This window comes from Chlorocebus sabaeus, chromosome 20, assembly GCF_047675955.1.
Source record: "Chlorocebus sabaeus isolate Y175 chromosome 20, mChlSab1.0.hap1, whole genome shotgun sequence".
Classification (NCBI taxonomy): Eukaryota; Metazoa; Chordata; class Mammalia; order Primates; family Cercopithecidae; genus Chlorocebus; species Chlorocebus sabaeus.
In genome coordinates this window covers 80,064,775-80,080,277 of record NC_132923.1, presented here as the reverse complement: position 1 = coordinate 80,080,277, position 15,503 = coordinate 80,064,775, and the positions used below count along the sequence as shown (strand labels likewise).

General features: G+C 36.3%; 1 protein-coding gene across 1 annotated transcript in view; it reads right to left on the bottom strand.

Moving 5' to 3' along the window:
- The window catches only part of FYB2 (FYN binding protein 2), a 76,396-nt gene that overhangs the window by 21,380 nt on the left and 39,513 nt on the right, over positions 1-15,503 (bottom strand). The window contains 5 exon segments of the mRNA XM_038004591.2: positions 1,262-1,360; positions 3,877-3,940; positions 5,740-5,780; positions 5,866-5,980; positions 12,910-13,069. Of these exon segments, the coding sequence (XP_037860519.2) occupies positions 1,262-1,360; positions 3,877-3,940; positions 5,740-5,780; positions 5,866-5,980; positions 12,910-13,069 (479 nt within the window).

Here is a 15,503-nt window from a genome sequence, read left to right as displayed (position 1 = left end):
TGGACTTAAAGTCACAAAACTCTGAAGCTTTATAATCAAAAAGAACTTCAGGGTAGAACAACATAATTCCATCTCACTATAGGTAATGACCTTGGGCAAATTATTTTATCATCTTCTGCCCTCACAAAATAAAGTCTCTATATCTTTGTATCTACACAGATGTTCCCGGTCTTACAATGGTTTGACTTGCAATTTTTCTGCTTTACAGTGGTGTGAAAGCGATATACATTCAGTAGAAACCTACTTCAAGTATCCTTAAGACCATTCTTTTTCCACTTTCAGTACAGTATTCGATAAATTACATGAGATAGTCAACACTTTATTGTAGACAGGCTTTGTGTTAGATGATTTTGCCCAACTGTAGGCTGATGAAAGTATTCCAAGCATGTTTAAGATGGGCTAGGCTAAGCGATGACATTTGGTAGATGTATTAAATGCACTTTTAACTTAACATATTTTAGAGTTGCAATGAGTTTATTGGGACATAACCCCATCATAAATTGAAGAGCACCTTAATATCTACATCTATATCTATCGATTGCCTGCAAAGTGTCTCCAGAGTCCCCCTTCCATTATATACAAGAGAAAACTGGAATGCTGCAGGTATATAAAGGAAGTGATATGTCCATGGTTATACATGGAATAAATGGCAGAACTGGTACTAGAATCTAGAATCCAGGTTCCCCTCATATCTCTTTCTAGTGCTAGTGAGTTTGGAACCTCTCCCAAAACTGGCACTTAGCCTAGGTCATCTCAGAGGGTCTTTTCCAGGTCTAAGACCTTGCAATACACGAACTGTTCAGCTGAGCAGCTCATCTCCCCCTTCCACATATTGCTGCTCTCAAGGGAGATAAATTAAATATAGAACAGTAGACAGATAAAAACTACTGGGGCTTGTAGGGCCCGAAAAGCGTAAAAGGACATGATAAGTAACATAACGCTTAGTGGTAACAACAGGAATAGGATGTTAAGGATGATGAGGAAAGTTTCCTTTCTGGACTTTGCTTAAGATTTTCTCTCTACCCTCATTTTCAACACTTTCTCTGCCATTTTTTCAAAGGAGCATGCCACTTTCTCATTAATTAGTCTCTGTGCATGTAGTTCAATCAAAAATTCACAAGAAAGGGGCAGATGATGGCCAGATCCTTGGTTTTAGTTTCTGCTATCCCCTTCACTGTTTCTTAGATTGGATGGATAACATCAACCTGTGTATCTACCAGGTTAATCCCCTCATGGAAAGGGATTTAAAGGGACTTTTTACCTTAAGTTTTCTTTTGACTTGGTTTTCTTTATTTTAAATCTATCCTTTTCTTTCTTGAAGAATTGCTGCAGTCTTTTGAGTGCTTCTTTTCCATCTAAACTAAGAGGAATCACAGGACGTAAGTAACATGGCATTTAAGAGAGTACTAGAGATAGAGAAGGCTGTTGTATTATGAAATCAAATGCCACATGTTCTCACTTATAAGTGGGAGCTAAACAATAGGTATACATGGACATAAAGATGGAAATAACAGACACTGGGGACTCCAAAAAGGGGGAGGGTGGGAGGAAGAATGAGGGTTGGAAAGTTCCCTATTGGGTACAATGTTCACTATTTGGGTAATGGGTACACTAGAAACCCACACCTCATCATTAGGTAATATATCTATGTATCAAACCTGCACATGTACCCCTGAGTCTCTTAAAAAAATAAAGAACCAGAAGCTTTTGTTTCATGTCCAAAACACATCCCACTCAAGAAAGAGCAAGAAAATGCCTTATTGAATTATATGCTTTTCTTCTTTGTTTAGATGTGATACGAAGTAGCACACACCAGTCAACTATGAAGGGAGTAATTATATTTCAAGACAAACTACCACAAGTAGTCTCTATTTTGCAGATTTTATGAAGCAGTCTTCCCTTTAGAGGAAAAGATAACTCAGGGAAATGTAGTTTACAAACTGTACTAGAAATATGTTATAGAAAATCCTGGCTCAATTCCCACCTATGAGTGAGAACATGCGGTGTTTGGTTTTCTGTTCTTCGATAGTTTGCTGAGAATGATGGTTTCTAACTGCATCCATGTCCCTACAAAGGACACGAACTCATCCTTTTTTATGGCCGCATAGTATTCCATGGTGTATATGTGCCACATTTTCTTAATCCAGTCTGTCACTGATGGACATTTGGGTTGATTCCAAGTCTTTGCTATTGTGAATAGTGCTGCAATAAACATACGTGTGCATGTGTCTTTACAGCATCGTGATTTATAATCCTTTGGGTATATCCCCAGTAATGGGATGGCTGGGTCAAATGGTATTTCTAGTTCTAGATCCTTGAGGAATCGCCATATTGTTTTCCACAATGGTTGAACTAGTTTACAGTCCCACCAACAGTGTAAAAGTGTTCCTATTTCTCCACATCCTCTCCAGCACCTGTTGTTTCCTGATTTTTTAATGATTGCCATTCTAACTGGTGTGAGATGGTATTGCATTGTGGTTTTGATTTGCATTTCTCTGATGGCGAGTGATGATGAGCATTTTTTCATGTGTCTGTTGGCTGTATGAGTCTTAACTATGACAAAATATACCTCTTTGGAGACCATCCAACCTAAATTCCCTGACCAGTCAACAACTCATACTTCTCCCTACTTTATATTAACCAGTATCTAAAAATTTTGTCTATTTGTTTATTTCTTTATTGTTCATCTTCCTTATCTAGACTGTGCACACTATGTGATCTGACTTCTTCAAACAGAGACCTGACAGTATTGTTTAAACAATATAACTAAAAAAATTCAGATTAATTGGTATATGTCAAACATAATATCCCACAATTAGGGGATATACTTTACTCTCAATAAACATTAGAACATTAAAAAATAATGACCTAATATTATATCAAATTAAAAACATTTTATAGTCAGTTCAAAAAAGGCAATTATTCTGTATTTGCTCACCACCATGTAAGTGAATGAGAAAATAACAAATATAATAACAGGAAAAATACGCTCATTTGGACAAAATCATCACATCACTCTCGAATATCTACTAGGCAAAACTGTAATAACAAAAATACTTTTCAAAAAAATAAAATGAGAAAATGTTTATACCCAAGACCTAAAAAAAAAAAAAAAAGGAAATCCTGGCTCTTGAAATTCTTATCATTGATTTTTAATTTACTGAATAATATAGCAATGGTGATACACTGATTACCCAGCTGATAACTACAATTCTGTCAAATATCCTTTTGGGGCTTTTAGGGGGGAGAGTGAGGGAACGATATGCCCACATCATGCCAACCAGCATGCCCAGTTCAGGGTCTCCTTGAACTCTTAAACTCCTTGCTTTTGACCACTGCTGTTTTCTTTTCCACAACATGTCCTTAATAACTAAACTTGTCGAATAATACCCATCTGAACAAATTTTATTCTTGATAACACTGGATCACTACATGTTATATTAAGCCCAAATCCCAGAGATAGGCTTACTAACTTACAGAGACACAGGTAAGTCATAACCATTGATTTGTTCCTGGAAAAACAGCTATAGAATTGAAGCAAGTTTTATTAATATTTATGTCCCTTTTATTACTTATTTCCTAACCCAATATCAAAATCCTTTACTCTGGGAAATGGGTATTTCTCAAAAGTGAGAACAATGTGATTTAATATGTATAGTATATGATTGTACACAATTACAAGTATCCTGTTGATCACAATTGTAATGTTACAATAGGTTATCATAACTTTCAGTGTGAATCTTTCCTAAAAGATGATGATGGGAGTCGGGGGTGGCGATGGGGCGGGGTGGAGGTGGGTTCTCACTTAAACTCTGGCTTTACTATACCAACGGGAAGTATCATTAGCCTACAAAGCCAAGAAAGAGAGAAACTCACTCTATCTTTGGGTAGTTGTTCTTTGTTTTGTAGACATCTTCATACATTTCTTCTCTGTTTTCTTCTGAAATTAAAAAACCCTACTTACATTCATTCCAATAGCAATAGTTCAGATTCATATTTAACAAAAATTTTTAGATACTTACTAGATGCTAGGTACTTTGATCTTTCTTTTGTTAAATAGTTTTTACTGAAACTCAGCCACATGTGTTTAAAAGTGTATGGTAAAAATACTTAAAACTCTATAAAAGTATGTATAAATGAAAATTAAGACTCATTTCCACCTGATTCCAAGTTTGAACTGATTTAGTCAAAGACAGTTGGTTCTTCAATAGATTCCTTCCTTCCATCCTCCCTCCTTTCTGTATTTAATACATAATAACCAGAATTTACTAAGCATCAGGCATTGCGCTGAATGCTGGGGAAACCATGGAAAATGAGCTATATCTTGAATAATCTCTCCCTTCACAGCATGGCTTTGGCCTAGCCCAAAACATAAGGTTAACATACACAGATATACTTTAATTCAATCCTGAAACAGAGTCTAATGGAAAGAACTTTGAATTAAGGGTCAGGATTTTCAGGTTCAAAACTCGACTTTAACACACAATGATCTTAGAGGAGTCACTTCTCTATGTCTCAATTTTCTTTTTAAAATGAGTGTGCTGGGTTTAATGATATTTAAGGTTGTTTTTCCCTCTAAACTTCTGGGATTCTAAGAAGATCAATCAGAGTAACATTTGATTCTCTCTCCTCCATTGCTTTTTCTTTTTCTAAAATTTATTTTAAAATTGACAAATAATTATATATACTTATGATCTATAACATGTTTTGATAATTGTATACATAGTGGAATGACTAAGTCAAGCTAGTTAACATATTCATTACCTCACATACTTTCTCGTGAAGAGAATTAAAAAACCTACTCTCAGCAATTTTCAAGTATAAAATACTTTGTTATTAACTATAATCACTACGTTGTACTATAAACCTCCTGAAGGTACTTCTCCTAATTGAAATTTTGTATCCTTTGACCAACACCTCCCCATTACTTTTTCATTCATGAATTCATTCATTCAACAGATTCTTTTGAATATCTAACATGTACTTGGCATTATGCTAGGGGCTGGAGAAAATGGTATGTATAAAGAAGGTAATAATCTAGGAGGGGAGACATTAATTAAAAAGTCACATAAGAACAAAATTACCACTGCAACAAGTACTATGAAAAAGAAGTCCATGGTACTATGAGATTGTACACCAAGGAGAATATTCCCTGTGGAAATAATGATGGAACTGAGATTAGAAGATTAAGAGTCAGTGAAGCAAAGGGACCCAGGGGAGGAAAGAGGATTTCGGAAAGGGAGGGAGAAGCATATGAAAATACCCTGCTGTGGGAGCTTGGCAAATTATAGAAGCTAAAAGAAGGTCAGCATAGCTGGGTCTCAAAGGTGAAGACTGAGTATAGTATGAGATGAGGCTCCAGAGGTCTGTAGGGGTAGGTTAGTCAAGGACTCTAGATCATGTCAGAAGTCAATCTTTAAAGTATTAGAAAGCCAAGAAAGTGTTTTCAGTAAAAACATTCTTATAATCAGACTTCCATTGTAAAAAATCAGGAAGGAAGTAAATTCACTTTTACATAAGAATGTTCTTACTGGCATCTTCATGTTCCTGATTCTAAATGCATTTATTAGCACATACCTTGGTATTGCTGTTAGCACATACCTTGATACTGCTTCTCTTAGCTTCTCACAAATGGTATTATTAAAATATGAATAATTAAAAGACGTCTTATCACTAATCAGTCATAGAAGTATTCTGTAATTCCTACTGGCAGCTTCAGAAATGTCTTCCCATACTTACCACTATTTGAGGCAGATGAGCTACCGAAGTTTGGCTTCGGTCTACGGGAGAAAATAACAAAGACCATTTTTGTACCTTTAAAGTCTCATCACATTCATCTTGCTGAAAGACTGGAACGTTACTTACACCTCTTTCCTGGAGTACTCGACATCATCATATATCTCCTCCGAGATGGAACTTGGCTTAGAGACCCCTAGGTCTGGAGTTTCTTTAGTCGACTCCAAAACCTCCAGATACCCACCTGAAAGGAAACCAGAAACCCCCCCTGAAAAACATTTCTTCAGCTGCCATCATAAAGTCATTCACACACATCACTGGCAATGCAAGCAAGCATAAGAAAAGGCAGATTAAATGGGCTAAAATTGGATTACAGTCTTGGTATGTATGATCCTTGGGCAAGCCACCTCACTTTGCAGTGCCTCAGTTATGATTCTCTGAAGTTGAGGATAATAATGCTAACACCGAATCATGTGGTTTTGGCAAGGATTAAATACATACTTAAAAAGGGTGCTGGTTACCTAGTAAACTAGTAACTCCCATCTTTGATGGTTCTTCCTTTAATCCCTGACCTCAAACTTTGAAGTCTACCAGGGTACATCCCTGGGGCTTATCTCTCTACATCTAGATGATCTTATCCAGTCTTATGGCATTTCTTAAAGCAAAATTTCTCAGACAAGTTGATTGAGCACATATCAATATATAGTATTCATTAATTCATTCTGGAGTTAGCCAGAAGATAGTGTGCCAGGTTAACAAATGTAGAGGGACTGTTTGCACAGGTAGCTAAATGCAGATGCTGGCTTACTTCACAGAGTTGTAAACTCGTCATAACCATAAAACTGCCACTTCTTTATCTGTTGGCATTGGTTAATGTTTAGGGTACGGGTAATTCATAGCCATATTCAGATATGAACTACTAATCAGAAATAGAAAGTAATATACTTGAGAAATAAACAACAAGCACATTAACTTGTATCTATTAATTAAATGAACCAAGCAATAAGATTTTATCCTCTGACAAGAAGTCAGTGAGCGTGTAGGCCCCAAACCATCTCAACAAATGTCAGCTCTCGGAGGCATAAGGTCCTGCTTTTTCTCAAGGAGTGATCAGTAAATTTCTCCAATACAAAATAAAGATGCTGAACACACACTTGCTTCTTAGTCTGCAGCATTTTTTTTTCCTTCCTCAATCCTTCCTTTTGGCTGAAGGAAATGCAAAAGTTTATGGCTTCATTTTAAAAACACTGACGACTCTCAAATTTACATCTCCAATTTAGACATCTCTCATGAATTCCAGATACTTTATCAGCCTTCACACCATTTCCTTTTGGTTGTCTAAACATATTACATTCCAAACCAAACTCATAACTTCTCTCTGCAAGTTTGCTCTTCCTGAAGTTTATTCAGTCTCATAAAAGGGGCAATTCCATCCTTTATGTTGCTCAGGCCCAAAACCTTGGAGACATCCTTGATTCATTTCTCTCTCATTTCTCACTTCTAATCCAAAGCCATCTGTCCACTATAGTTTCAAATTATATTCTGATTTCAAACACATCTCAGCAATTCCACCATAGTATCCTCTTCCAAGCTACCACCATTTCTCACCTAAATTATTGCAATAACCTCCTAACCGTTCTCCCCGATTTAGCTTACATTTTATTTTCAAGATAGAAGCCAGATGATTTTTTAAAATGCAAATCAGGTCATGCCTTTCTTGTACTTTCAAAGGCTTTCAGTGGTTTTAAAAATCTCATTTATGGTAAATGCTAAAGTTCTTGCAATGATCTACAGAAGTCCCTTATTATTTCTGTGACCCCGTCTCCTATTATACTCTTCCTCAGTTACTCTGAGGCCACACTGGCCTCCTTGCAGCTCCTCCAACGTATCTGGCCAACTTCTGCCTCAGGGATTTGCACTTTTTTTCTTTTCCTAGGTCGTTCATATCCTAGATACACATATGGCTCTCTTCCTCAGCTACTTAAGGTCTTTGAAGTCATCCATGAGCACTTTTTTTTTTTTTTTTTTGAGACGGAGTCTCGCTCAGTCACCCAGGCTGGAGTGCAGTGGTGCGATCTCGGCTCACTGCAAGCTCTGCCTCCTGGGTTCACGCCATTCCATGAGCACTTTAAAATGGCAACCTCTATCACCTTCATCTGCTTCCTTAATTCTCTTAGCTTGCTTTATTTTTTCATAGTATTTACTATTAATACCATTCAATATAGATCTTTTATTATTTATTGTCTGTCTCCTCTGATCAGAAAGTAACCTCCATGAGAAAAGGAATTTTTGCCTGTTTGCTGCTATATACCCCCATTTCCTAGAACAGTGCTGGGCACATAAAAAGCACTTAATATATTTGAATTTCGAATGATTTGAATGCATGTGTCTTCTTACTAGTGAATTTAGTGTATTACATTTATAGTGTCTACTGATATTTTAAAATTTATATCTATTATCTTAGTATATATTTTTATTTGTTCCATTTTTTTTCTTATCTTCGTCTGGCTAAAGTTTCTTCTCTTTCCGCCATTCTGTTTTCTTTTCTATTTGTTTTCTTTCATTTATCTTTTAATAGTTACCCACAAGAGTGACCACTATCCTGACTTCTAATACCAGCAGTACTTATTTTTGAATGTTATAATAATGGAATAATTTAGTATGTACTCTATGGTGTCGCCTACTTTCCTTCAACATTCTATTTGTGAGATTCATCCATAGTGTTGCAAATAGTTTTAATTTGTTCATTCCAATGACTTTATTCTATTGTGTGAATAGGTTACCATTTATTTATCTATTCTACTTTTTATGGGCATTTGGACAGTTTCCAATTTGGGGCTATTACAAAAAGTTTTGCTACAAACGTTTTGTCTGTGTGTTTTGGTGCATTAAACTGTGCACTTATATTGGGATATATACATAAGTACGAAATTGCTAGGTCATAGGATATGCATATGTTCAACCTTAGTACTACCAAACAGTTTTCCAGAATGGTTGTCTCAGCTTACAGTCTCCACAGAGAATGAGAGTTTTAGTTGCTTCATATCTTCACTAACACTTGATACTTTTAGTCGTTTCTATGGTAGACAATTTGGCGAGCAGAATTGAATCTTCATAGTGTATTTGCCCTTTGGATAGTCTCTTTGAGGAAGGACCTGTTCAATATTTTTCTAATTTCACTGTATTTCTTTATTTAAAAATGATTTCTAGTTTATATTTTCTGAATACCCAGCATTTATAGAAGATATGTATTCCAAATATGAGTCATTTATCAAATATGTATATATTTGATATATAAATGGTATATGTAAATAATGCAAATATCTTCTCCTACACAGTGACTTACCTTCTCACTCTTTTTAAATTTTTATTTTAAATTTTAAGTTCTGAGATACCTGTGCAGAATGTGCAGGTTTGTTGTGCCATAGTGGTTTGCTGCACCGACCAACCCGTCATCTAGGTTTTAAGCCCCGCATGCACTAAGTATTCGTCCTAATGCTCTCCATCCCCTTGCCTCCCACCGCTGACAGGCCCCAGTATGTGATGTTCCCTTCCCTGTGTCCATGTGTTCCTCACTGCTCAACTCCCACTTATGAGTGAGAATGTGTGGTGTTTGGTTTTTTCTTCCTATGTTAGTTTGCTGAGAATGATGGTTTCCAGCTTCATCCATGTCCTTGCAAAGGACATGAACTCATTCTTTTTTATGGCTGCATAGTATTCCATGGTATATATGCACCACATTTTCTTTATCCAGTCTATCATTGATGAGTTGTTTCCAAGTCTTTGTTATTGTAAATAGTGCTGCAATAAACATATCTGTGCATGTATCTTTATAGAATTATTTATAATTCTTTGGATATATACCCAGTAATGGGATTGCTGGGTCAAATGGTTTTTCTGGTTCTAGATCCTTGAGGAATCACCACACTGTCTTCCACAATGGTTGAACTAATGTACACTCTGACCAACAGTGTAAAAGCATTCCTATTTCTCCACAGCCTCGCCAGCATCTGTTGTTTCCTGACTTTTTGATAATTGCCATTCTAACTGGCGTGAGATGGTATCTTATTGTGGTTTTGATTTGGATTTCTCTAATGACCAGTGATTATGAGCTTTTTTTTCATATGTTTGTTGGCTGCATAAATGTCTTCTTTTGAGAAGTGTCTGTTCATATCCTTTGCCCACTTTTTGATAGGGTTGTTTTTTCTTTGTAAATTTGTTTAAGTTCCTTGTAGATTCTGGATATTAGACCTTTGTCAGATGGATAGATTCCAAAAATTCCCTCTCATTCTGAAGGTTGCCTGTTCACTCTGATGATAGTTGCTTTTGCTGTGCAGAAGCTCTTTAGTTTAATTTGATCCCATTTGTCAACTTTGGCTTTTTTTTGCCATTGCTTTTGGTGTTTTAGACATGAAGTCCTTGCTCATGCCTATGTCCTGAATGGTATTGCCTAGGTTTTCTTCTTAGGTTTTTATGATTTTAGGTTTTACATTTAAGTCTTTAATTCTTCTTAATTTTTGTGTAAGGTATAAGGAAGGGGTCCAGTTTCTGTTTTCTGCATATGGCTAGCCAGTTTTCTCAGCACCATTTATTAAACAGGAAATCCTTTCCTCATTGCTTGTTTTTGTCAGGTTTGTCAAAGATCAGATGGTTGTAGACGTGTGGTGTTACCTTCTCACTCTTTTAACGGTATATTTTAATGAATGTATCCTAGCTCTTCTAATTCTTTCAAGGCTAAAACAAATTAATACCATTACTCTCTTCCCAAACAATTACCAACCTTAGGACACTTTAATCACCGTCTCAATATAAGCACTATGAATGTTCAATATTTTATAATATTTTAGATCTTCCTCAATTTGACATTATTTTGTTGAGTTAATGCTTTCACTTAACTTTTTTTCTTGCATCCACAACTTTCTGTCTGTGATTATTTTCCTTCTGCCTGAAGTACATGCTTTAGAATTTCCTTCAGTGCATTTTATCTGGACAATAAAATGTCCCAGTTTTTATTTGTCTGACAACATCTTACTTTTCTTTTGAAAGACATTTTTATGAGATAAAATTTCAGGTAGACATTTAATCTCTTTCAGCAAAACTGTATTCTCGTTACACACTCAGCAGTCAGAGAGAACTCAACAGAGAGAACTCAGCAGAGAGAACTCAGCAGTCAGAGCTCAGTTTTTTTTTTTTTTCTTTTTGTAGGTAATTGGTTTTTCCCCTTTGTCTGTTTTTAAGGTCTTTTAAGATATTCTCTTACTCTTTAATGTTCTTCATTTTGCATGGCTAGGCACAGATTTCTGTTCTTTATCCTGCTTAAGAACCTTAGGGTTCCTGGTTCAAATTTATCTCTCTTAATAATTTTGGAAAATTCTCAGGTAGTATCTGTTTTATCTATTATTTCCTCTTCCTCATTTTTCCAGTATCTGTTTATGGAATTCTGATTTTTCTGATTTTATTGCTATTTTAAGACTTCTCACTTTATCTTCCATGACTTTTATTTTCTCTTTTACTCTTTTTTTTTTTCAAATCATTTCCCCCTGTAGAATGAATTTTGGATAATTTCTTTAGATTTATCTTTTAGTTCACTAATTTTCTCTTCAACTGTAGGTAATGTGATATAAAATATAATCACTGCATTTTATCAATTTATCAATTATTATTTTTTCCTTTTCAAATATTTTTAAAATATGGTTATTCCCTATTCATATTATTCTCTATTTTAAAAGCATATTAAACACTTTATGTGTTATACCCAATGATTCTAATATCTGCAATATCTTGTAGGTTGGGTCTGCTATCTGTTCTTCTGGTTTTCCCTCACTGTGAGTTGTTTCCTTGTGCTTGGTTATTTTTGACTATCAGTTGTTAATATTCTAAAGAATACTTTGAGGGAATTATTTGAAATCTGGGATAAAACTAAATAGGGATTTGGATCTCAGTAAAAATCATCAAGGCAAAAGTTAGCTTTGGCACGCACCTCCCAGGTTTCCTGGTTATTGCAGGCCTGTGGGTGCTTTTCTTTATAAATCATTTCTGTGATACTTTTATGAATATTTTAAAAAATTGATTCTTCACTTTTTTTTAGTCAAAAGAGTCATTCATATTGCCTAGTCCACCATATTTTTAGACACTGAAGTTTGATTTATCCTTTCATTCTACAAAATTAAGTTGGGTTTCTCCTGTGTGCCCGATACTATGTCAGGTTACAGAGATACAGAAAAAAAATACCAAATGGTCTGTGATTTCAAGGTGCCCACAGTGTGCCATGGGAGATAACACATAAATCATGAATTGTAATGTAAGGCATGGTATGATTTTTTTCAAAATACAAATAAATGAAAAAGACTAATAGTTACTTAACATATGATCCAGAAACTTCATATGCATTGACAAATAGCCCTAGGAAATTAGTAGTAGTATCACCACTTGCACATGAAAGTAAGTAAATTTCCCAAAATCACAGGGGTATAGAAATGCTTTATTCCAGGTCCTATTACTGTGGTCGTTCTGTTGTTATTAAAGTGTCAACTGAAAGGGTAGTAAAATCAGGAGTGCAAAAAGTTATATTGTTTGTGTCCCTGGATCCAACCATGACTAGACTTCGTGCTAGGTGAATCTCCTTTTCTTTTTGGTTTAACATAGTATGGTTTGATTACTGTTGCTTGCAATCAAGGGTCCTGACTACCATGCAGGTAAAATACAACATGAATAAAGTCCACAAATGACACCATAGTATTATCATCAGTACATGTCAATGATGATGTGAGCCTAGACAACAGGAGCTAGTATATATAAAGAGAAAAGAATAAACATTTGCTGAGTACCTATCATATGACATACTGTCAGATTTGGTCCTCATAAAAGCCCTGGGAGGTCCATATTATGATGATCTCTTTTTATAAATGAAGAAATTGAGTTGTAGGAACATAAAATCCTTACCACACAGCTTACTAAGTATTAGAGCTTAGGTTTGAACTCAAGACTTTTGCTTTTGAATTCATTGTTTTTTTTTTTTTTTTCCAGTACTGCACAGCTTCCTCACTAGGGCAAGTTGCTTGGCACATAATAGATGTTCAATAAATATTGGTAAAATAAATTAAAATTTTGACCATGCTCAGTTATAAAACAAATTGGTAATGATGAAGAGGATCAGGAAGAAATGCAACTTACAGTGGCCTTGGGAGTGCCTGGCCAGCTTCGGGCCCTCAGGGCAGGGATTTGTCTGGATGACGTCAATCATGGCCTCTTGCTTTCCAGCCAACATGTTCCTTCTACCTGTGTGGACGTTGGTCATCTGAATTTTTTCAGGTGTCCCTTCATAGGCATCTACCTAAACATATGCAAAAGGGAGAGTACCATAGGTCTCTGACTTACCTAATCAGTTCTTTGCTTAGTTGTACAGTTTTTCATTCATTCCTCTTGGATAACAATTGTTTATCATTTATTTAACATTGAACAATATCTTACCAGGTTCTAAGTTTCCTGAAGGTGCATACTATATCCTTCATGACCTCTGAATGTTCAATGAATGCCTGGCACAGAGGCAGCTCACAGGAAGCAGTCAGGATATAGAATGTACTGACTATAGGGTAGGCTTTTTATATTCCATATAACTTAATCATTATGATACTTCATGAGAAAAGTATCATCAATTCTCTTGATAAAGAGTTTAGAGAGGTTAAGTAACTGGTCACTGGTTCCACAGTTAGTAATCTACCTAGGCACGACTTGACCCCAGAACCTTGTTCTAAGGGATGCTATGTATTCCTTTTCACTTTCTTCTTTTTACCTACATTTTGTCTTCCCACTCACCATTCTTCTGTTCCTTCTCACTTCTTTCTTTACTCCCTTTCTCTAGCATTTGTCAAGCACTTACTGAAGGCAAGACAACATGCTAAGCTCTAGAAGTAGAGACAGAATTTCCTAAGACATTGGTCTTGGAGATAATGCATGCAAATGATTAATTAGGGCATAATGTGATGAATGTTATTTACAGCAGTATTGCTCACATCATGGAAACAGAGAGGATGAGGAGGCTGGTTCTCTTGGCTGGGAGAGGGGTTAGAGAAGACCTCGAAAAGAAGATTTTATTAAATTGTATTTTCCAAACGTCAGTAGGAGATTGATAGAGCAGATAAAGGAGTATCTGGCAGATAAAGCACAAAAAAAAGGCACAGGGGATTTGGGGAAGTGTTCACATCCTTATAAGGGTAGGAAGGAGGCTGCTGATAAGGTAAGAGTTTAAGGAAAAAGATAAGGAAAAACAGCCTGGAGATGCGGTTGAAAAGGTAAATGAGCATGGGACTGCGTTACGAAGGGTTTTGCTTGCAAAGCAAAGAGTTTGGGCTTTATTTCTTAGCCATTAGGATTCAGGCAGGGGAAAACCCTGATCACATTTACATTTCAGAATATTCTGGATAGACTGACAGGAAGAGACCATGGAGAGAGAGAAAATTAGAGTATTTTTGGCCATCTAAGTGTTTTATAATTGTCCAATGAAAATGAGAGAAAGGTTATTGTCCTTCCGACTATAACAGAATAGACATGAGGATTGACTATGATAATACATTTGAAAGTACTTGGGAAAGGCTAATGTAATTAGTAGATATAAGGAGCGAATTATCCTGAGTTTTGGGTGGGACCTCAGGAAAACTCACAGAAGAATAAGAGGAGGGGCATTCTTTTAAGTCATGGTACCAAGAGTTAAATGTATAAATGGAGAAAAGTGACAAGAAAGTAATGAAGTCAATATTTTGCACAAATATAGTGACCACTGTCCTTCAGTGTATTGTCATAATGAAGGCAGTCCCCTCATTCACCTAACATATTCTAAATAACATTTAACAATTTCTGAAACCCAAACGCACTCTATGAAAGAAGGAAGTGACCCTTTATTAGTAGTTTGAGCCCATATCTGGCTCACGCCACATAGCCAGCATTGAAAAAGAGCAGAGCCTGAGATTTTTCATGGTTAATATCCTTAGTCATGTATCTCTCCTGCCCTCTCATATGCTCCTGATCAAACCATTCCTGATCTCTAACTTGACAGCCATTGATGGCTTGGCCTTCATACCCAGTGCTGCTTCCCTGGCTCTGGACCTTGTTTTTCTTAATTAGTAACTTACACCATCCTTTGAATTATGTTGCTTTCTGATGCTCTCTGAACACCCAACATGGTCCAGCACAGCCTCTGGACCTACACGCCAGTTCAGGCTCATACAGCCAACATGCTGTTTGATTTACCCTAGCTCTGCAGATGGCACTGGGACAACTGCATATTAAAAGATAGGCACATCTCAAACAGGTATCTAATGTGAGCATTGGCAATCACCCTGGTGGTATCTATTGTTTAAGCCTCCTGCCACCCAACTGCTTTGAAGAGGATAGGGTCAATTAGATATGGATATACACACATTCACCATATTTAATATTAATGAAAGCAACAAGAACACATTTCATTATTATGGTAGCTTATGGCGTATGAAACACTTTCTTGCACATTATTTTACCACCACAAACAAGGTAGAATTGGCATGGGAATGGGGATGGTAGTTGGGTAGAAATCATTTATTTTCATTTTACAGATGAGGTAACTGAGCTCAGAGACAAGTCACTCTTCTAAGCAGGGCCTTAGGGCACAGCATTTAAGGAAACTCACTCCAGGGTAGTACCAGGGCACGGACGGCACCTGAGAGTGGGTACTGCCTTGTAGTTTGCACCCTGGGTTTCTTGTTGGACTTAATCTAGTCCCAGCCCTGCTTCTA